Source organism: Daphnia magna, linkage group LG3 (genome assembly GCF_020631705.1).
Source record: "Daphnia magna isolate NIES linkage group LG3, ASM2063170v1.1, whole genome shotgun sequence".
NCBI lineage: Eukaryota > Metazoa > Arthropoda > Branchiopoda > Diplostraca > Daphniidae > Daphnia > Daphnia magna.
This window is the reverse complement of record NC_059184.1, coordinates 2,848,565-2,868,025: the sequence shown is the minus strand read 5'-3', so window position 1 is coordinate 2,868,025 and position 19,461 is coordinate 2,848,565. Positions and strand designations below refer to the sequence as shown.

Sequence of the window (19,461 nt, the reverse complement as noted above, 5' to 3'; positions counted from 1 at the left end):
TCTGCTTCTGTATGACTTGTAAATTTATTCCTTTGTGTACGACAGTTGTTAGTAATGATTCCGAATTCCCGACCTAGACCATGGGGGATTGAGCTAGACGGAAGAGCATAATTTCATATGGCGCTTTAAAAAAAAAATCACAACAATTTTTTTCGCAACGATGAAATCGCTGCACGTTATTTTTCGCAAGCAACCACACAAATTGATAAATCGTCGACTAGTTAGTCAGTTAAGTTCTCAAACAATATTGAAAAAAATCTTAAATCACTGCTTGTCGGAATATGTACATGTATACTCGAGCTTCCCTACTCTTCCCTGTTGCACTGGAACAGAAAACTGTCAACCTAAGAATAATCTTCATAATTCTCACGCGAGAGGAACCGGTTGACGGGTAAAACAACTTCACAGTTTAAAAGCTGTTGTATCTTGAAAATAAAAAATGAAGGGGCTTTAGTTTGATGGAAATTTCGACTGTAGGATTCATAAAAACCTTTTCTTTTGACACTTTGTTTGGCTTGGCGATGGGCGTGACTTTATAGGGTTGGAGGATTTTTACAAAATCTTGAATTTCTTCAAGCGAAGAATGCATGGAATAGAGTACTCGCTGGATTCCGCCTTCATCAACAACTACTCTGTGGTCGACGTTTTTCCCCTCCATTAGATGCCATTGAGTTGTTAGTCGAATCGTGAGCAACTTGCTAGAGTCTTTGAAGCATGGAGAATGTTTTTTTGTTGACACCTGGAATTCGAAATACCAGACTTGTAGCATTACATATGACACGTAGCAAAACGAGTAGTTCTCACCGTGCCTTCACCACATGCGTGAACGCTGGTCGTGTGCTGACGGCTAATGGCGTTTCTTAGATCAGTCAAGTTTTTGTAAATTTTATGTTTAAATTCTGATATGTGAACTTGAATATTCAGTCTTCGATGCACTTCAACGAATAAAAATTCCGCACCAAAACCTCTCCCGGCAAGGGAGAATAATACCTTGTGTTCTGGACTTTTAGAAATCCAATTACTGACTAAAGCTATAGTGACATCAACACTTATTTGTCTGGATGGAAATGTTTTTGCACTATCTGTACAAAATGTGCAGTCTAGATAAACATGATCAATAGTTTTCAGTCCATATTCTGGTCTTGAAGGATTTGACATGAAGGCTTGAAACTTCCTACAATCCCCTTTAGCTATCCTGAAATCACCAGTATAGAGGATAGTACCAAAAGAACCTTCATATAAAAACCTAAAATATATAGAAGTTTAGTATTTTATGTTCAATATCATTTGAAGAAGTGATTGAAGGTCTTACATTACACTGCCAGGACAATGGCCAGATGGAATAGTTGTCACACAAAAAGTTGTTTTGTTTGCATTACCATTACAGGAATCATCAGGTAAATCTATTTTGACAGTATGATTCAACTCCAATGCTTTGAGATAGCGACCTAGCTTAGAGTAGGTTGGCCAATCAGTAAGAATTTGTTTAGTTTTTTCACTGCAATAGATGAAGAAACCAGGTTTGGTTTGCAGAGTTTGATACAAATCATGTGAATCTAATCCTTTCATGTGATCTATACAAATGTATAAAAAAATTCTATCAAAGGGAATGATTATTACAACCAATTACAACTATAAAAGACATTTACCAGCATGACAATGAGAAAGGAATAAAGCAAGAGATGATTGTACGTCTAGAAAATAATCAACCGATATAAAAGGAATTTCGTTAATCACGCCCTGGAAAATCTGATCTTCAGAATCCTGTGCCATTACGGTTGTTACCAATATATTATTTTCTAGAAGTACTGGTACACTAAGTTGTTGGGTCGTTCTCAAACCCTTTGGGATAACTGATCCGACATATCTACCTCGAATCGTACATTGCGCAACCTCAAAGTTTCCCTCGAAAACCAATTGTCGCCTGCTATCCTACTACAGGGTTGCCGGTAGTTGGATATAACCATTAAGTTAATAAATTTACTTGTGTTTAAGTTTCAGTGTTTGTGACAACTTTGTAATAATAATAAATATGCATCAGTGACTTGTGATGGAAAGAACTTGTTTCACTTTCACGATTTTATTCAGTTAACATTTTTTCATTATTACACGTTTTCCACGTCTTCAGAGTCATAGACCCCTGTAGGCTCGGTCCCGATCACATTCTAATCGGGGACACCGCTAAGCTTCCCCGATTAAAATGAATCGGGGGTGTTCGGTGCGGAACGGTGCTATAATCGGTGCTGCACCCATAGCACCGCTTCAGCCATAGAGGGTTAGTCTTACCAGTGACCTTGCGTTCTGATAGGCCAAGGAGAATCACGTGACTAGGGTCACATTTTGTTCTTGTTGGCCGCGGGGCAACTGCCAATTTAGATCACTATTCATTGATAATCGGGGAAGGCACCGATCACCGATATCACCGCACCGAGCACCGAAATCACTTCCCCGATTAAGATTATCCCTGCACCGGATCGACTAAAAAGCTCCCCGATTGGCGCGGGCCGAGTGCTAGCACCCCTGGTTCCTCCACTATGGCTATTTTGGCTATTTTTGCCTCTCAGAAAAGGGGTACCCTCTTGCGGGGAATACTATACAAAAAAACGAGGGTTTTGGGCCGGGGCGTAAGAGTGATTTTCCACCCGTGAGAGCGCCTCTTGCGGGTGCGTTGTTTCACTCCACCAGAGTCATAGACCCCTGGTTGCTCCACTATGGCTATTTTCCCTCTCAGAAAAGGGGTACCCCCTCTTGCGGGGAGTACTATACAAAAAAAACGGGGATTTTGGGTCGGGGTGAAAGAGTAATTTTCCGCCCGGTGGGAGCGCCTCTTGCGGGTGCGTTGTTTCACTCCACTCAGAAAACAAACAAAAGCTCATTTGTCAACAGATGGCAGTCCCACCGGGCGAAAATCACCCATACGCCCCGACCAAAAAACCTTCTTTTTTTTGTATAGTAATCCCCGCAAGAGGGTACCCCTTTTCTGAGAGGAAAAATAGCCACAGTGGAGCAACCAGGGGTCTATGACTCTTGACTCCACGCAGAAACTCGTTTGTAGCCAGATAGCACTCCCACCAGGCGGAAAATCACTCTTACTACAGACCATGCCCCGACCCAAAACTCTAGTTTTTTCTGTTTAGTATTCCCTGCAAGAGAGTACCCCTTTTCTGAGAGGGAAAATAGCTATAGTGGAGGAACCAGGGGTTTATGACTCTGCTTTCACATTGATAAATTTTAAGAAGGGGCAATTAAAGCTTCAAGCATTCCATAATCACAAGATAACATCACCTCAGATTGGAAAGTATTTCCCATGCAAAAGCTGAGTCTCAAGGTGAACAGTGCACCGAATCTCTAGGCTTCGCATTCTCAAATTCGCCTTTCGTTCATCATCGGTAAATGTTAGTCTTGTAACCAATATCAAGGAAGAGCTTCATATTGAAAACTTACTAACATGATTAAAAGCAGATAATGCAGAATTGACAAAATTGCTTAAATATTTCTAATTCGATTCCTAATCACTAGCTTCTACTATCTTGACGTGGTAACAGACAAAACACAATGAGTCTGTCGTTGTGAGAGGACTAGCGGATAAACCTGGAAACTGAAAAGTACTAGTGGTGGGAGGAGCTATGTTAATGTGCCAAAACACCATCGCCAAATCAAAAAAATTGCATTATTTTGTTTTAAAAAAATTATTACAAAAAAAAATATATATGAATAAAAAAATCAATTTTATTTTACCGAAGAAAAGAAAAAAAAATAGAATAAATTTAAATGTTGTATTAAGTCCACATTGAGTCTTAATTTTTACATTACACTGATCAAATATTCAGGGTTTTTTCCCCTTTGTTACTGTAACCCATCCATCTTCATCAGGTTCACTTCTAGTTGATTTCCTTGTGGTATCTAAATCTTCTCTGTGATTTTGCAAAGAACCTTCAAGATCATTCTCTTCATTCAATGTAGAATTGTCATGATTTGTGGTGGTTTTGGAGAGATGAACAGAGCTGCCTTTAAATTTCTTTAATTCTAAAATGACTTCTGCTTCGTTTCCATCCTTGATTAATTGGAAGTATTTACACAAGCTTTCCCCCATCTCTTCGAGACTGCCATCCTCACACAAAGTGTTGAATTCATTATTCATAAGATCTTCCATGTACTCTGCAATTTCCTGAGCCAAAACATTATCTAAAAATATTTTTAACAATTATTAAAAAACTACTTGTGGAAGTAAATTGCATAAAACTACCATTTTCTTTAAAAAAATTTTCTACTACAGTTACCATCCATTTTGCTATTTCTTTGCTTTGTGTTCCACCCAACTGGTGCTCCACTGCAAGCTGTTAAAACCAACAAACAAATTGAATCACTCGAAAATTTATTTTGGCGAAAAATATCCACACAATTTACCTGCAGTGCAGTCCAATTATTAAAGAGAGTTTCCACTACCGTAAAAAACAAACTCATGCTTGCAAATTCAAGAACATGTGTCAGTGTCTCAGGCGTGTAAGCAGACGACAAACAAAAAGAAAACATAATCGACAGCCGTCCAGTCAGGAAGACAAGGTAACACGCATACATGCAAATTTAGGAGTGAATCGTTTGCCAGTGCTAGTAGCTGTGACTGATTCATACATCTTTTCAAGTGTTTTAATGCAGTCAAGAAGTTTAAAAGATCTCTTGGACAAATGGCCTGGTAAAAAGTATCTGGGTATCTATCGATTCCTACCCATCTTCTTTGCATTAGGTGCTGCTCTGGAGTTTTCTATGATACATTGGAAAGTGGGATCAACAAATTTCTGTAAGATCTAGTTATTAAAAAATTTTCATTCAAGTTACGTTAACAATTTGTTACTTTCCCTCAGACTCTACATTCAAGAAAAGCCAAGCAGAAAATTTAGCAAAGAAAGCTTTAGGTCTTGAGTGAAGAACAAAATGCCAGCAGGAGTAAGTTTGCCTACATACCTCAAATTCTTTGTTGCCTCTATGCTTGCAATGATGGCTGGATCCCAAACTATCCATGTAATATATCATCCATTGGAAGGAATGGATAATTTAGTTCAACAAGAAATTGAAAGGCTGAAGAAAGCACAATTGCAGACTGAAACCAGTAGTAGTATTTAAATAACTGTGTATTTCAGCACCAATAATTAAAGAAAACACCCTCAAAAGTGTTGGAATGCTTTGTATTCTGCAAGTGATTAGAATAGCTATTCTTTTTGTAGATACACAACAGATACCCCTGACCAAACCACATTTCCCAAACTTGTACCAACAATTTTTTTTTTTTTTTTTTTTTAAGAACAAAAGGAGAACAAGGCACACAGTAAAACATGCACTTTAAAAACAAAACAAAACAAGTAATGCTTGTAAATAGTAGTTCACATGATGATTTGTGGTTCAGGGACAGAGTCAGATATGGCTTTGTGAGGAAGAACTTTCCCGCCATTGATGTAAATCTCATCTTTGACAATGACGTCTTCGCCCAGAACGGTGACATTTTCCAGTCGGACCTGGTAGAAATTCACAGGTAAATAGTAATGACAAATGAACTAGGAAATAAAATTTAAAAATTAGACGAGACCAATGACGTTAATCGAACATACCCATCGTCCGACAACACATTTCCATCCAACTATGCAAGAGTCTAGCCACGAATGTGATTTGATTGTTGCACCTCGCAGGATAGTGCACCGCTTGACGCAAACACCATCTTCGATTACTACTCCCGGTCCAATAGTTACGTTCGGGCCTATTCTGCAGTTAGCACCAATAACTGCTGTCGGGTCTACTAGTGAGTTCCCTACCACCCCGGGGCCCGTATATAGCATAGAAGGGTTTTTTTCACGCACTGACTTTAAGTAAAGAGATGTGCCTGTAATGAAATCCTTAGGTTGTCCAACATCCATCCAAAATCCTTGTAACTCGTAAGCAAACAATTCAGCGTCATTTGCCATACAGGGGAATACTTCCTTTTCAATACTCATGGGTCGCAACTAAAATAACAAACAATTGTGTAACCGCTTTTTTTTTTAACCACAATGTTTTTACCTCAATGCGCTTCATAATTGAAGGATTAAAGATATACATTCCTGCGTTGATTTTATTTGAGACGAATTCTGTTGGTTTTTCAACAAACTTTTCGATTCGGCCTTGATCACTGTAGACAACTACACCATATTTGGAAGGCTCCTCCACCTTGGTTACCTAAGATAGATAGATTTATATATTTATTACTTTTTTTTTTTTTCGTCAGAAGAACGAGAAGCATAAGGTGGATGAAACAGTTGCAATTCTTCATCACACTCACCACTATAGTGCCCTCTTTGCCGTGAGCCTTGTGAAAATCTACCATTTCCTTGAATGGGAAATCACATATGACGTCCGAATTGAGAACGAAGAAAGGTTCCTCGCCAGAGGCTAGGATATCCTTGGCCAGGGCTAAAGGACCGGCTGTACCAAGGGGTTCCGTTTCATGCGAAAATGTAAGCGTGATTCCTAACTAAATGGCGCGAAAAAACAAAAAGTTGAAATCAAACAGGCAAGTTCACTATTCATATTTAAAAAAATTAGACCTTGTCCGTTTCGGCCCTCAATTCGCTTTCCATTTGTTCAGCTCTATAAGACACGGCCAAAACAACTTGAGTGACTCCGGCCTCGAGCAGCGCTTCAATCTGGTGCATCAGCATTGGTTTATTAGCAAATTCAACCAGAGGCTTAGGTCTGCTAAGCGTGAGTGGGCGTAGGCGGGTTCCATAGCCTCCAACAAGAATAAGAGCCTTCATTGTGCCGAGCTTTACATCTGTGAAATAAACAATCAAGCTGAATCAAATAGCACACGCAGTTTCATATAGAAATACGTGGTGTCACTAGATAGAAATTTTTTGAAGTATCACAGATATCCGTCACCTCTACAATAATGAATAGCAGACCATCACCAATAATCAACAATCTGTATAGAATGTGTTACCTTTTCCTCCCATTCTGGTGTTGATATTGCTATAAATGTTGAAACACACACAAGGAAAAAGCTGATCTAGTTGATGAAAACCTAATACAGGGTGCTATATACGTGATAACTACACAAAACTAGAACAACAGCACATAGCCCTAACATAAAATTCTGCTTCAAAATTTGTAAGAAGTATTGCTTTCTTTGGTTAGCAATTTTGTCAGCAATATAAAACTTCCAAAACTACTTCAGATAATGCACTACCAAGTCCTCACCACTGCAACTAACACAACCTACATAATGTCAGCATAACATACGTACATAACTAGCATAACTTAGGTAACCCAGTCACAAACACAAACTGATGTATACGAATAATGTATACGAATAATGTATACGAATAATGAATACGAAATACGATTCACAGAACACGGCAATCATGTGAAAGAGAGGTAAAATGAAGCGACTCTTGTCAGGCTTAACAAATAACGATCCTCTCACCCAAAGCAAGTAAAGCATGAAATTTCGAACATATATTCGGTATATAAATATGTACGCATATAAATATTTTACGGCACCTATTTGGAACGGAGAAACCAGTTACTTACGTACAGAAGATGAAGCGATCTTCTCCAACTGGTTCACGAAGAAAAACCGTCTGTTTTGCCACGTACTCAAATGATACGCCTTTCCTCACGTAAGCTTTTTTGACACTTCGAGGTTTACACGTAAACTGTTTCTGTAGACACAGGGTTGCAGACGACCCACCACCATGTATCGATTACGGATGAAGCGATAGGCTGATTAACTTAAAAGTAGGGAACATTTAAGAAACAAGTCGATCGGTTTAATTTTGAAAACATACTTTTTACTTATCTAACTAGTTAAAATGCAGTCGTTTTCGTCCGTTCCACTCTGCATTTCGACTTTTTCGTTCATTTCCCAAAATTTACACATTCAACTTGCATGCCCATAAATCTAGAAAAATTTTTATTAAAATGTTCTTCGATCTAGCAAGCCGTAAGCAACATTGGTCTAAAAATATTTTATTTGCTGACTCAAGCGGAAGCTTTTACGTCTCGATCTATATAGCTTTGGCCGTTGCCTTACGCAAGTTCAGCTGTTAAGAAAATAATGGATTTCTTTATTTCATTTAGTTAGTAAAAACTATTTCAATGTATAAATAACATCATGTTTTCTGTATTATTGCAAGTCAAAAACATTTCAAATTGGTAGAATTTCTAACGGAACAATCAATAGCAAGGAAAATTAAAATAATAAAATCAAACCATATAATACTTTCCCTCGACTCACGTAACCACGCAAAAGAAGTTTTATCACAGGAATTTGTCAAGATGTAGCTTTTGCTTTCATTGCATAAGAGGCCAGAAGAAGGGTGACGTGCAATTTCGCTCTCACAATCATAGTGAACAGACCAACCAACTTTTAGTTGAACAATTTCATTTGTTTTAACCAAGTTTATTTTCCGTGACCATCACAATAATTGACACAGACCGTACGTTCCTTATGAGCAAAAAATCAGAAAAATTATTGCCGTTGCCATCTTTACTGTGAAGTGTTTTACCACCAATCGTCATTACCCAGCTCGATCCGACCTTTAATGTTGTGCAGACTGGCAAACTGGTTGGAGAAAATTTCGACTAGCAGATAGCCTTCCTGAGATAACTACCAAGAAGAATTATGCGAAAAATCACTTTACCATTGTACCCCACGGTTAACCCCAAAACATCAAGGGACATAGGAAATGGAAGGCGCATTATCGTGGAACAGTAGGGATGGTAAAGCCAATGTTCCATCATCGCCCGTTGCTTGTCTCTGGCCTGAATCGACAAAAGGAAAGAAATGCATAAATTTAACCCCTCGCTTAACTAGGAATCTCACCAGGATTAACGATTTTCAGGAGGATGACGAAAAAATAAACAATTTGACCATCAAGAACTTCGACATTGTAAGGAATAGAAGCGTCTCCGTTTAGCTGGAAATGCTGGAGGAACGTCCAACTAGGAAAAAAACTGGTCTCTTGTTTTGCTGATGCCACGGCCCACTAAAAAACAAACGGAACAATGGTTCGAGGACGGGTCGAAAAACAAACAAACAGAGAAACATTCCCTTTGCAAACTATCCCACATAGGGAAGTCATACCGACATAAGGCAATGGCAAGACGAATTTCAGCTCCAAGGATACGGTCGCTTCAACCATCATAGGACACAACCGTGTGCGAATTCTGTAAAAAAGTAAAAACTCGTAGATGTGTACAAGATGAGGTTACACTTTGAAAATCACCATTATATTGATTACCATAAGTTGCAAGTCATTCTGTACATGGAAATGTTTCCACACTATGAAAATCAATGATTCAATATGAACCAACACTTAGTTATGTAGATTTTTGTGTCTGATGCTGCTGAGTTAACATGTTTTAAGTTTTTAAATTTACGATCACTTATGGGTTTGGAACTAAGCCCAAAGGGAAAAGTTTCACACCTGAGCAAGTCGGGTTCATGTTTCGTTCTTTCACCTCATTCATGGAGTCATCAACTACCTCATGGACACCGAGTGATCCATATCTCTCAGCTATGGACATGTTGACAATGTGCAGGAGAATGGCAACATCTCAATCAGTTGGACACATTTGGTAGACGAAGATGTTCTCCCAGTCAACTGTAAGACAAAAACAAAGCAGGGCATAACACAAAAGCACTATGAGGAAAAATCAATTGCCATAACTCAGACATTCAGAAAGAAGATCGTTAAAATGAAATTATGAATATATCGGTAAAACGGCGCAAAATCTAACCGACTTGACGACTGTTACAATGTAGAGACAAAAGGAAACGGTCCAAACTCTTCAGATCGTCATCTTCATCTCGTGATGAGGGGCGAAATTTTTTGTGGGCTTGAGGTATGCTGGGGTCTTCTATGCCACAATCACATCTGTTGGACGGCAAACAACCACAACGATGACGTTTAGAGGCTGCTGTTACGCTAGGAAGGGGCGTTGAAGGTCTTTCCAAATCCATTTCTTCCTCGACCGCCATTTGCTGAACGCCATCCGCCATTTTGTGAGCCGACGCCGCCATTTTATTCTCTCCTCCCCTTCCCAGCTCGTCGAGTGCAGTCGTCTCCAAAAACAGCAACGGTTTTAATTCCTTCCACCTTTTCTGGCGCTCCACTTGACGACATCTGACCTCAGACTGGGCGAAAATGAAGGCATTGTGAAGTAAAACCTCTCGTCGCAAGTCGTGCTGCTTCCGCGACGCAATTTTCGCTTTGGTAAAGCGCTGGATCCAACGGGAAAGTTCCTCGGTTGTGTACCGCCGTTGTTGCTGAACGCCAGGCTCTTCTCTCCACTCAGCATCGACAAACTTACAAGAAGGTTTGGTTGTTTGATAAGTGACTTGACATAAGCCAGAGTTAAACTGAGCTGGAATACACTTCTTAACAGAAAAATTCAAGCTTTTCTGACCCATTACAAAACGTTCCACTCCCACCCCTTTCTTTGTTTGCTAAATTAAAGCCCAAAATTGGCTCCAGTCACCCGTTAACACGTAATGGTCTTAATTACGATCTTTCTCCAAAACTCGTTCTGGGGAAGTTGGGGTTTACCTAGTCGTCTTGTAAAATGATTGAAGAGCACTCGTGAAGGTGATTCTTCTCCGGAACACACGAGATTCGAGGGATGGCAGGACAAACGCTGAAAAACGACTACAGACCAGAGCTTTCACAACAGTGTGGCGTCAGGGAAAGCCACTGGAAGGGTTTTTCTTCAATAGTATCCCTACACCCTAAGCGCGAGCGCCACCTAGAAGTAATTCTCCTTGACAAAATAGTTCCTTTATTCCCCCCGGACAAATTTAGTCACGTAGGTAAATGTTCTAGGGGAAACCGACAAGACACTGGCACAGGAGAAATAAAAATATGAGGGAAAACAGACAGATTAAAAAAAAAATACTTTCATTTATTTGTATTCGGATTCTCAATATAATTCTCGGTGCATTTCATAATTATTCGAATAGATAATAAAAACTTGTGGAGAGTTGCACAAAAACTCATAAGAATACCCGCCATCATTTTTGGTACGAATTTCGTGCCAAATATTATCAACTCTAGACAGTGTTCAACACAGACGGTGGAGTATAAATGGAGACTGTACGATCCCAGGAACAATCCACGATTTTGTCTGGTGTCAGGCAGCTAAAATCGAGTCCATAAACAAACTCACGATGATGAGAAAATACTTCTGGTTGAAGATGGCATGTATCCCAAACACGTGTTGTCATATCATAAGAGCAAGATGCCAACAGGTGTGCTTGATGGGGCGAAAAACGCAGCCTTTTAACAGCATATTCATGTCCCTGAGCAAATTAAATTTTAGTCACAGCTTTTGTTCTAATAAATGCTATGTCTATGGTAATTACAATTAATTCAAAGCATGGAGTACTAGTGTTTCTCAAATCCCATGCTTTAATCCTGCCGTCTACACCTCCCGTCACGATGACGTTACGGTCATATTTGGACCAGTCACACGCTAGCACTTCTGTTGGATGAGCTGTTAATTTCACCACAGGCTGACCTGGTTTTGTGCTATTCCAGATACACAATGTATGATCACCTTTGAAATACGGAAGGTTATTGTCAGTTCTAATTATTTTTTGGCATCGATATTTCTCCTTATTCCGTTTCCTCACCTGATACGGAAGCAAAGCAGTTCGGTAAATGTGGAGACCAAGAAACATTATAGACTAAATCAGAGTGTCCCAGGAAAGTACAAAGACTATTGGTGCCCTTAGGATCCCACTGCAATAAAAAGTAAATAAAACTATTCTCTTTACAAGCAATTTTTAAGCTTTTTGTACCAATTTTATACTCCTGTCCCATGAGGAACTCAGAACAAGCTGTTGTTGTCTTGTTTGATTCCAGTCCAGGCAACATACTTCTCTTGAATGTTCTTTCCACACAAGCTTTGGCACCTAATATTCCAATTAATGTATTATTTTATATGATTTTTTCGGTACAATGAACATCACATAAAATTACTTCTGGAGTTTTCAAGTCCCACAACTGGATTCCTCCATCACCTGATGCTGTTAATATTATATCAGGATGGTCTTCAGCAAATGCCAAATCAAAAAGCCCATCAGTCCATCGGCTCTCAACTGCTAGTGTTAAGTGATTGCTTGGGCTTAAGTCGAGAATGAAAAGAAATCCCGATCCTTGGTCAATTTGGCCGTTAATAAGCATCAGCCAAAGTTTTCAATGTATAATGATTGCTAAGTATTTTGTCTCCAATTACCTGAAAGTCCATAATTTTGTGAAGCAACACATGCAATTCTTCGTTCAACAAAAGGGGAAAACTTCACAGAATAGCCATGGCAATCATTTAAAGGAAAGGACACAAGATCCATTATGGAATTATTATTATTTTTTCGCGATACTTTTCAATTTCAGTACAGGTCCTTGCGGAATGAAGATACATGATCAAAGAAATTTTTTTTTTGTTTATCTGTCATCCGGATGGAAGCCATCTAACAAGCACATTATGAACTACTAGGATCGCCATCTATCATATGTCTGTCAGTAACGTTTGAAATTTCAGAAGTAACATTAAAGGGTACTAGCATGATGTTAAAATTACTTATTCCCGTTCTTTTCTCTGTATCAATATTCGCAGATGTGGACATAGATCAGAATGGATATATTCTCTACTGCCCCTGCATGGGTATAAAATTGTTTAGATTTTTTACTTGTTTCCAAACTTTAAATTTAAAAGCTTTTATTCTTGATTATTTTTCCAGGAAGGTTTGGTAACCAAGCTGACCACTTTCTTGGGTCACTTGCATTTGCCAAAGCCCTTAATAGAACACTTGCTCTCCCACCATGGGTAGAATATAGGTTTGGGGAACCTAAATCAGTCCAAGTTCCATTTTCTCATTATTTTCAATTGGAACCTCTTTTGAAGTTCCATCGTGTTGTTACCATGGAAGAATTCATGGAAAACATTGCTCCTAAAGTCTGGCCTCCAGAGAAACGAACAGGTACATTTTTCAACCATTTTGTTTTCTTTTTTAATTACCTTGCCATACATTTTAATACAGAAAAATTATATTACAGCATTCTGCTACATGGCTAGAGGCCAGGGTACAGACTGCAATGCCAAGGAAGGAAACCCCTTTGGCCCCTTTTGGGATACTTTCAATGTAGATTTTGTTCAGTCTGAGTTCTATGGACCACTAAACTATGATGTACATCATCAAGACATGGCTAGAAAATGGAACAATAGATACCCACCACAAAAATCGCCTGGTATGGTGTGGATGAAATTAATGTTTTGCCAGTTAAGTTAACCTTAGGTTCTGTTTATTCAACCTTTTTCCTCAGTGCTGGCATTTACCGGAGCTCCAGCTAGCTTTCCCGTTCAGATAGAAAACAAGGACTTGCAAAAATTTCTTGTTTGGACTCCGCGCATAGTCAACCGAGCAATAGATTTCATCCGTAATGTACTTCCAATCGGATCATTTGTTGGAATCCATTTGCGAAATGGCGTTGACTGGGTTACTATCGCTTTCTAATTAATATTTTTCCCAAAGAAAGCGTTTCGATCACTTGAGTTAACTAAAATGTTTTCATCCTATAATAGACAAGAGCTTGTGAGCACCTAGAGCACAGCCCGAACTTGTTTTCTGCACCTCAGTGTTTGGGTTACCGCAACGAGTTTGGCATTGCGTCGCAAGATATGTGCTTTCCGACACCCGACGCAATAGCAAAACAAGTAAAATTCGCCGTCAAGGAGTACCATGCGAAGTCAGTGTTTGTCTCTTCCGACAACGACCATCTCATTCCTTTTTTGACCAAAGCTTTGAAGCGAATGGAGGTTACTTGTTTACATTATGCTTTTTTTAGACCCCATAAAGTAGTTTCTTGTATACTTTATTTTTAAATGCAGGTGACGGTGCACAAATTAGCCAATCCGGAGCCTCACGTTGATCTCGCCATTTTGGGTCGAGCAAATTATTTCATTGGTAATTGCATTTCGTCGTTCACGGCATTTGCCAAACGTGAGCGAGATGCCAATGGTTTGCCGTCTGGCTTTTGGGGGTTTCCTTCTAACAGAGTAAGTGCAACCAAACAGAAGCATGAAGAGTTGTAGAAGACATGGTGAACAAAACCGAAATAATCTCGTGTGTATGAACTTTAAAGTGATTATAACTGTTTACAATTTTGATCCGTACTCGTTGGTTTTGTTCTGATTCCATTTCATCCACTGCTGAAGAGCGAATCTCGTTCCCCACGTAAGCCGCTCAATGTCTAAAAAAGAAGAATCTGGAGGAGGAGCAATTGCTTCCACGATCGGTGCAGTTTCAACGCTATACTGCTCATTCTTTCCATCTACATGTTGTAAAACAGACAATTGCTTGGGTATCTCTTCTACTGAATGTCCAGTTGAAAGCTTCTCCACAAAAGAGAAGGGAAGCCACATGGCAGCATCTGTTTCTTCAGGTTCCAACTTAAAAAACCAAGTCAAATTTTGTAACAATTATGTGTACAAAAAAAGTACCTTGATTTGTTCAGTTAGTTCTCTAGATGACAAGTTGCTAGTTAAAACCAAGTAGATGACAAGGTGTTGCCTCAATGGATGGCCAAACTCCAACTTGTGGGGATAAACAGATTCCCATAGCCCTAGTAAGTGATAACCAGTGTCTTTTAGCTCCAGCCCTGTCTCTTCTTTTAATTCTCTGAGTCCTGCAGCAAGTAATGTTTCCCCAGGTTCCACATGGCCACCTGGTGGAACCCAAACTCCTGGAAAAGTCCTCATATGAGGTGCCCTTCTGGTGACAAGAACACACTGGTCCAAACTAGCCAATAAAACTGCAACTCCAATTCCAACACCTTTGTCTTTTGTCTCCTGAGACAGGATAGCTTTGTTGGTCATTTTGTAGACTGGACATTCAGATGCATGTCTCAATAGAATAGCATTTGTATCATCAAACGAAGTCAGCTCATGAACGACGAATCCGTCTTTTTCTTGAGTTAATCCAACGTATCCGGAGCCTTTGTCAGCGAAGCCGAAGAACTTGACAATACACTCTCCAAATTTTGCCAAAATGCGTTGGTTGCTTGCTTTTTCTAGGTAAACTTGCACTCTAGGAATTCTGGGAGAACTCATTTTTTAAAACGTAACTTTGGAACTAGTACGTTCTAATATCAAAGCGAAGGACTGTGGCCAGCCATTTGATAACATATTAGATTTTGATCGGCCACCTATGATTGTGGAAACAAATATTATTGCTGACTGTTACTGTCGAGCACTACTTGTTGAGAGGAAAGTGATCCGGCACGGCAGAGCGTCTGCAAACTATGTTTATTAGTCTGCCTAGGGATTGGGTTTGCATTGCATAAACTACAATGCTAAGGCCTATGGGGTACTGTTATTCTGGACATGAAAATTTTCGTACAGCGTAAAAAAAAATTATATTTAAAAAAGGGAATTTTAACCGCACGGTTATACTAATGACCAAGGTAATCCTAATCCAGATAGCGCTATTTGCCTGCATAGCAGACGAACAAGAATGAAAGTTTTGAAGTGAAAAGTGTGAACCTGAAAGCAACATTTTCGAATTTTCAATTAGATATCGAATCTTATTTTAACTGACACAATGCCAAAAGTTGTTTCCAGGAGTATTGTTGTGTCAGATACCAAAGATCAAGAAGAGCAGGAAGAAAAGCCCCTTCAATCTTATTACTGCTTGTGCGGCCAGTTTACCTTAATTTTAGGTGGTTTTTCCAGTATATTGACAAAGTTCTTAAGTATTATTAATTTTTATATTGAATACAATCTTAGATTCATTGCTTGAAAAATTACCACTACGGAAAAGAGATGGTTCTCGAGTCATTGATGGCTCCAAACAAGTTAACAAAGTTACTTGTGATCCTGATGAACTTATTTACATCCGGCGTGAAGAAGGCATTGAGAAACAGCACAGATTTTCTTGCAAAAAGTGACTAGCATTATTCTAAAAATGAAATCAAGTCTCTAATTCTTTTCAAAAACTAGGTGTGGTCTTCAGCTTTATTACAAGCATGATCCAAAAAGTAATGTGACTTTCATACTAAAGGGGGCTTTAGTAAGATCAGGTGAAGGGCAATTGAGGAGCATGTTTAACACATTAAGCACAAGTGCAGAAAGTGCACAAAAACAGCCACAGAAGACTATGGTTACCAAACATACAAAAAATATGGTACATTATTATTTATTTACATCCTAGAATATGATCAATAAATTAGATTTTGTTACTGTTTTTCAGGGTAAATTCTCGTCCGTCACGGTATCAACTATTGAGGACGAAGAAGACGAAATGGAAGAACGAGAAGTGGCAGATTCATATGCTAACAATGCACGCATCATTGAGAAACAACTAGAGAGAAAAGGAGGATTGAAGCGCAAAACAGATATTCCCGAAACCGAAACACAGAAAAAACTTGTTCGGGGAACGTTGATCGATAAGTGAAGCTACTAAGCTATTACATAATTTCCTTTTTTGTAATATCATTCGAACTTTAAATAAATTCAAAAACATACCTGACCATTCTAAGACCCATGTTTTAGGATCAGCTTTTTCATATGATATATTGCGTGTCTCAGAGGGTGAGACGAGGCTGGATTGGTTTGATTTTTCTATTCTACAGGTACGTCAAGAGCAAGACCACGGGAAAATTCTTTGTATAATCTTGCGTGTTTGTTAAAATTGATGTAATCGCATATTGAGTCACAGTGTTCGTTGGGTTCTGTGAGATTGTAGAATATACTGATAGATCAAAATCTTTGTTTGCTGTTCCGTCCCAATCCACATGATTAGGATATGTACTCTATTTAACCTCGAAACAGATATACTCAATATCATATCCTTGCAAGTTCCAAGTCAATTGAAGGCGAATTGTTGCTATGCAATTGGGCTGTCCTATTTTCCTTCGCTGATCTCTAATTGTCGTTGAAGAAATTTAAATAGTGATTATGAATAATATACGGATGTTGGCACAGCTAGGTACACGATACACTGCCTGTGACCACCTCTTATCGCGCGTGCCATAGAGTTAACTTCTGACATGATATATTTGATAATAGCTCTAACGTTAACGCTCATATGTCTGAAGAATCAGCCCCTCCCGTTTTGGATGAGGCCCATCTCAGCTGATCCCTTGAAGTTGTATATAAAGTTTTGCATCTATCTCTTGATCATGCAGCATTTGTGATGTAACTGGTAGGATCGTATCCTGTTGTCATGATTTGAGCTGTTATTTCAGTCATTGACATTAGCAGTTGGCTCTCTGCTTGTTCGTGTGTGCTACGATTACGGAGCCAAGACTTACAACAGTGCTTGGAATTCCTTTGCTGTAATGTCAACGACAAGACAACATCCGCATTTAAATAGGTTTTGTCTGAAGGTTGCCATAATCTTGATGGCTCATCAGATGTTTCCAAGTTTTGCCTTTGGTGATATCTTTGTGGTAACTTGTAAAAATATGGTTTTTAACTTACGATTATGTGTGTAACAAATTCTTTTTATTTAAAGATGAATGCATCCATGATTGAATCAGATTGCGTGGCTTTGTGTGACACAACGCAGGTAAAATTTTTGTTTTCTTATTTTGACGTTGGCTGAAAGATAAATGCACAACTAATTTTCTCATCGGAATCGGAAAACTAACAATATGCACGCAGACATCGACATCTGACAAAATGCTCCCATACATTATTGACGTATAGTATTTCTAAAATATATTAAAAAACAAACAGGCGGATTACGTATTCAATTTTGATTGCCAACGTGGTTGTCGTTTCTTTGAAACGTTCAGGACAGCGTCCATTTTCGTGCAGTTTGACGACATGGCTGCACTGAAAACTTGCCATCAATGTAAATACAAATGCATTGTTGTAAAAAAAACTGTAGTTTTCTTGTAAACTCTGGTTTTTATTTATTGTTATTCTTAGCTTGTTTAGAGGCATATGGTAACCAAACGGGGAAGAGAATGGCTTGCTCTGATGGTTGCACTAATGCTCAACACGCGTACCGTAAAGTCTACTCGGTATTTCAATGTGCTCGAAGAATCGACAAACATCTTAAAACTAAATTTTGTTCTGTTGCAGTTGTCTTTACAATGGTTGCAAGAACTGCATAAAAACGTGACTTTTTTTGAAACTTTTATGGATATGACAGATGCTGTCGTCAACTCAAGACGTTTTGTGGATGTTCCAATCCGTTTTAGTGAGTCATTTTATCATTAATATTTTGTCTACGTGCACAGTCACTTTAACATGCTTTTCTTCCTTCTATTTTAGAAAGCACTAACAAGAATAAAAAACGTTTACCTGTAGAAGAAGAACTTTTCCCCAGTCGAACTCAGCAAACTATAGAAAAGCAAGCCGATTTGTCAGAAGAAAATTATGACGTGAAGAAACCATCATCCATGGTGCCAGATTGGATCGCTCAAAGCGCTTTCGTTTTTTTTACACTCGGTATTGTTATGTTGCTGGGAGTTTGTTGTTACTGTTGCATTTTTGCACATTTCTTTAGACACGTAAGAAGAATTCAGTAATTTTATAACGTATGCTAATTGGATAACACAGAATGTTTACTTTGTCCTTCAACCCTTATGCAGACGCGGGAAAAAGACATGGATACCGAATTGCCACCTAGCTACGAAGAGCTTGTCAGAAATAGTTACGTCATAATGTCACCATCCAGGATAAATCATTACCACCCCGTAAGAATCAACAAACGAGAAGAATCATGCAGCATCGACCTTAACGCAACTGCAGAAGACACTCTAGCAGAAGCAACACTCATTTCAAATAGCTATGGGGAAGACCTTCAAGGTTAATGAAGAACAACTCCATGAGGCATGACCATGAATTTTTCCCCACTCCCTGTTTATGAACAACTGTAAATATTGTACATTCATGTATTTATAACGACGAAATACGTGTGAAAAAAACAAGAAAAAAACGGGGTTGAATTGTTTCCCTGCACAAAGGTGAAAGGTTTGCCATCTTTGGTCCATGTCAAAACCCTCTACTTTAAGTTGCAATTTTGCTTAATCTATCACAATACAAATTCTGTTAAAAAAGTAATTTTTGCAAACAAAATAATTGAAGGAAACATTATAGTTTATAAGCAGTCAACAAGTCTATAAACATATTTTTTTGTTTGGAGGGAAGGGGGGGCGGATGAACCATGTGTTGCTAACTTTTATGCCATGTAGGGCTCGGTGCCTCGGCCCCGGTTGCCATGAACTTGGGGACACCACGATCCATCCCCGAAAAAAAGATCAACGGGGAAGTTCGGTGTGGGGATTTCATATACGGTGCGGTAAGGGGCTGAATACGATTGTAAAACTGCAGCTGAATTGGCGCCAAAACAAAACCCAAAACAGTGACCTTATTTCCTGATAGGTCAACCAGAATCACGTGACTAGCGTTTTATTTTACTGTAGT

The 19,461-nt window shown here is 38.9% G+C and overlaps 8 protein-coding genes and 1 long non-coding RNA gene across 13 annotated transcripts; 4 read left to right on the top strand and 5 right to left on the bottom strand.

The window, feature by feature from the left end:
• Window positions 1-5: 5 nt before the first annotated feature.
• Window positions 6-2,168, bottom strand: LOC116918979 (protein artemis). 2 transcript variants are annotated; one of them, XM_032924803.2, is made up of 5 exons: window positions 1,650-2,168; window positions 1,313-1,574; window positions 805-1,246; window positions 491-739; window positions 6-425 (listed from the first exon to the last, which is right to left on the bottom strand). In XM_032924803.2, the coding sequence occupies exons 1-5, from the start codon at window positions 1,771-1,773 to the stop codon at window positions 345-347; spliced, it is 1,158 nt and encodes a 385-aa protein (XP_032780694.2). In that variant the 5' UTR covers window positions 1,774-2,168; the 3' UTR covers window positions 6-344. The 2 variants fall into 2 exon arrangements, with proteins under 2 accessions (XP_032780694.2, XP_045027032.1); XM_045171097.1 differs by having other exon boundaries at window positions 1,313-1,597; window positions 1,650-1,786.
• An 803-nt stretch (window positions 2,169-2,971) lies between these two features.
• Window positions 2,972-4,893, top strand: LOC123470604. The gene is made up of 2 exons (XR_006644381.1): window positions 2,972-3,389; window positions 3,520-4,893. It is a non-coding gene; the product is annotated as an uncharacterized LOC123470604 (long non-coding RNA).
• Window positions 4,894-5,164: 271 nt separating this feature from the next.
• On the bottom strand, window positions 5,165-7,714 carry LOC116918984 (mannose-1-phosphate guanyltransferase beta). 4 transcript variants are annotated; one of them, XM_045171082.1, is made up of 7 exons: window positions 7,558-7,686; window positions 6,968-6,996; window positions 6,573-6,799; window positions 6,308-6,499; window positions 6,049-6,204; window positions 5,604-5,993; window positions 5,165-5,510 (listed from the first exon to the last, which is right to left on the bottom strand). In XM_045171082.1, the coding sequence occupies exons 2-7, from the start codon at window positions 6,978-6,980 to the stop codon at window positions 5,379-5,381; spliced, it is 1,110 nt and encodes a 369-aa protein (XP_045027017.1). In that variant the 5' UTR covers window positions 6,981-6,996; window positions 7,558-7,686; the 3' UTR covers window positions 5,165-5,378. The 4 variants fall into 4 exon arrangements, with proteins under 4 accessions (XP_045027017.1, XP_045027018.1, XP_045027019.1 ...); XM_045171083.1 differs by having other exon boundaries at window positions 7,562-7,678; XM_045171084.1 differs by lacking the exon at window positions 6,968-6,996 and having other exon boundaries at window positions 7,558-7,714.
• A 698-nt stretch (window positions 7,715-8,412) lies between these two features.
• LOC116918987 (peroxisomal targeting signal 2 receptor) lies at window positions 8,413-12,482 on the bottom strand. Its single transcript, XM_032924812.2, has 7 exons — window positions 12,265-12,482; window positions 12,009-12,184; window positions 11,828-11,941; window positions 11,660-11,768; window positions 11,390-11,583; window positions 10,578-11,326; window positions 8,413-9,632 (listed from the first exon to the last, which is right to left on the bottom strand). Exons 1-6 carry the CDS (start codon window positions 12,374-12,376, stop codon window positions 11,078-11,080), a joined length of 954 nt encoding a protein of 317 aa, XP_032780703.2. The 5' UTR covers window positions 12,377-12,482; the 3' UTR covers window positions 8,413-9,632; window positions 10,578-11,077.
• Window positions 9,237-10,583, bottom strand: LOC116918989. Its single transcript, XM_045171086.1, has one exon. It carries the CDS (start codon window positions 10,439-10,441, stop codon window positions 9,764-9,766), a length of 678 nt encoding a protein of 225 aa, XP_045027021.1. The 5' UTR covers window positions 10,442-10,583; the 3' UTR covers window positions 9,237-9,763.
• A 47-nt stretch (window positions 12,483-12,529) lies between the features above and the next one.
• Window positions 12,530-14,193, top strand: LOC116918983 (GDP-fucose protein O-fucosyltransferase 1). Its single transcript, XM_032924809.2, has 6 exons — window positions 12,530-12,690; window positions 12,767-13,006; window positions 13,083-13,274; window positions 13,350-13,522; window positions 13,609-13,842; window positions 13,915-14,193. The coding sequence occupies exons 1-6, from the start codon at window positions 12,591-12,593 to the stop codon at window positions 14,116-14,118; spliced, it is 1,143 nt and encodes a 380-aa protein (XP_032780700.1). The 5' UTR covers window positions 12,530-12,590; the 3' UTR covers window positions 14,119-14,193.
• LOC116918988 (nucleoside diphosphate-linked moiety X motif 17) lies at window positions 14,125-15,314 on the bottom strand. Its single transcript, XM_032924813.2, has 2 exons — window positions 14,527-15,314; window positions 14,125-14,475 (listed from the first exon to the last, which is right to left on the bottom strand). The coding sequence occupies exons 1-2, from the start codon at window positions 15,133-15,135 to the stop codon at window positions 14,182-14,184; spliced, it is 903 nt and encodes a 300-aa protein (XP_032780704.2). The 5' UTR covers window positions 15,136-15,314; the 3' UTR covers window positions 14,125-14,181.
• A 169-nt stretch (window positions 15,315-15,483) lies between these two features.
• LOC116918990 (STING ER exit protein) lies at window positions 15,484-16,547 on the top strand. The gene is made up of 4 exons (XM_032924816.2): window positions 15,484-15,743; window positions 15,811-15,967; window positions 16,024-16,207; window positions 16,274-16,547. The coding sequence occupies exons 1-4, from the start codon at window positions 15,626-15,628 to the stop codon at window positions 16,475-16,477; spliced, it is 663 nt and encodes a 220-aa protein (XP_032780707.1). The 5' UTR covers window positions 15,484-15,625; the 3' UTR covers window positions 16,478-16,547.
• Window positions 16,548-16,699: 152 nt separating this feature from the next.
• LOC116918986 lies at window positions 16,700-19,098 on the top strand. Its single transcript, XM_032924811.2, has 7 exons — window positions 16,700-17,474; window positions 17,540-17,593; window positions 17,764-17,881; window positions 17,959-18,053; window positions 18,115-18,232; window positions 18,307-18,545; window positions 18,627-19,098. Exons 1-7 carry the CDS (start codon window positions 17,364-17,366, stop codon window positions 18,846-18,848), a joined length of 957 nt encoding a protein of 318 aa, XP_032780702.2. The 5' UTR covers window positions 16,700-17,363; the 3' UTR covers window positions 18,849-19,098.
• Window positions 19,099-19,461: the final 363 nt, after the last annotated feature.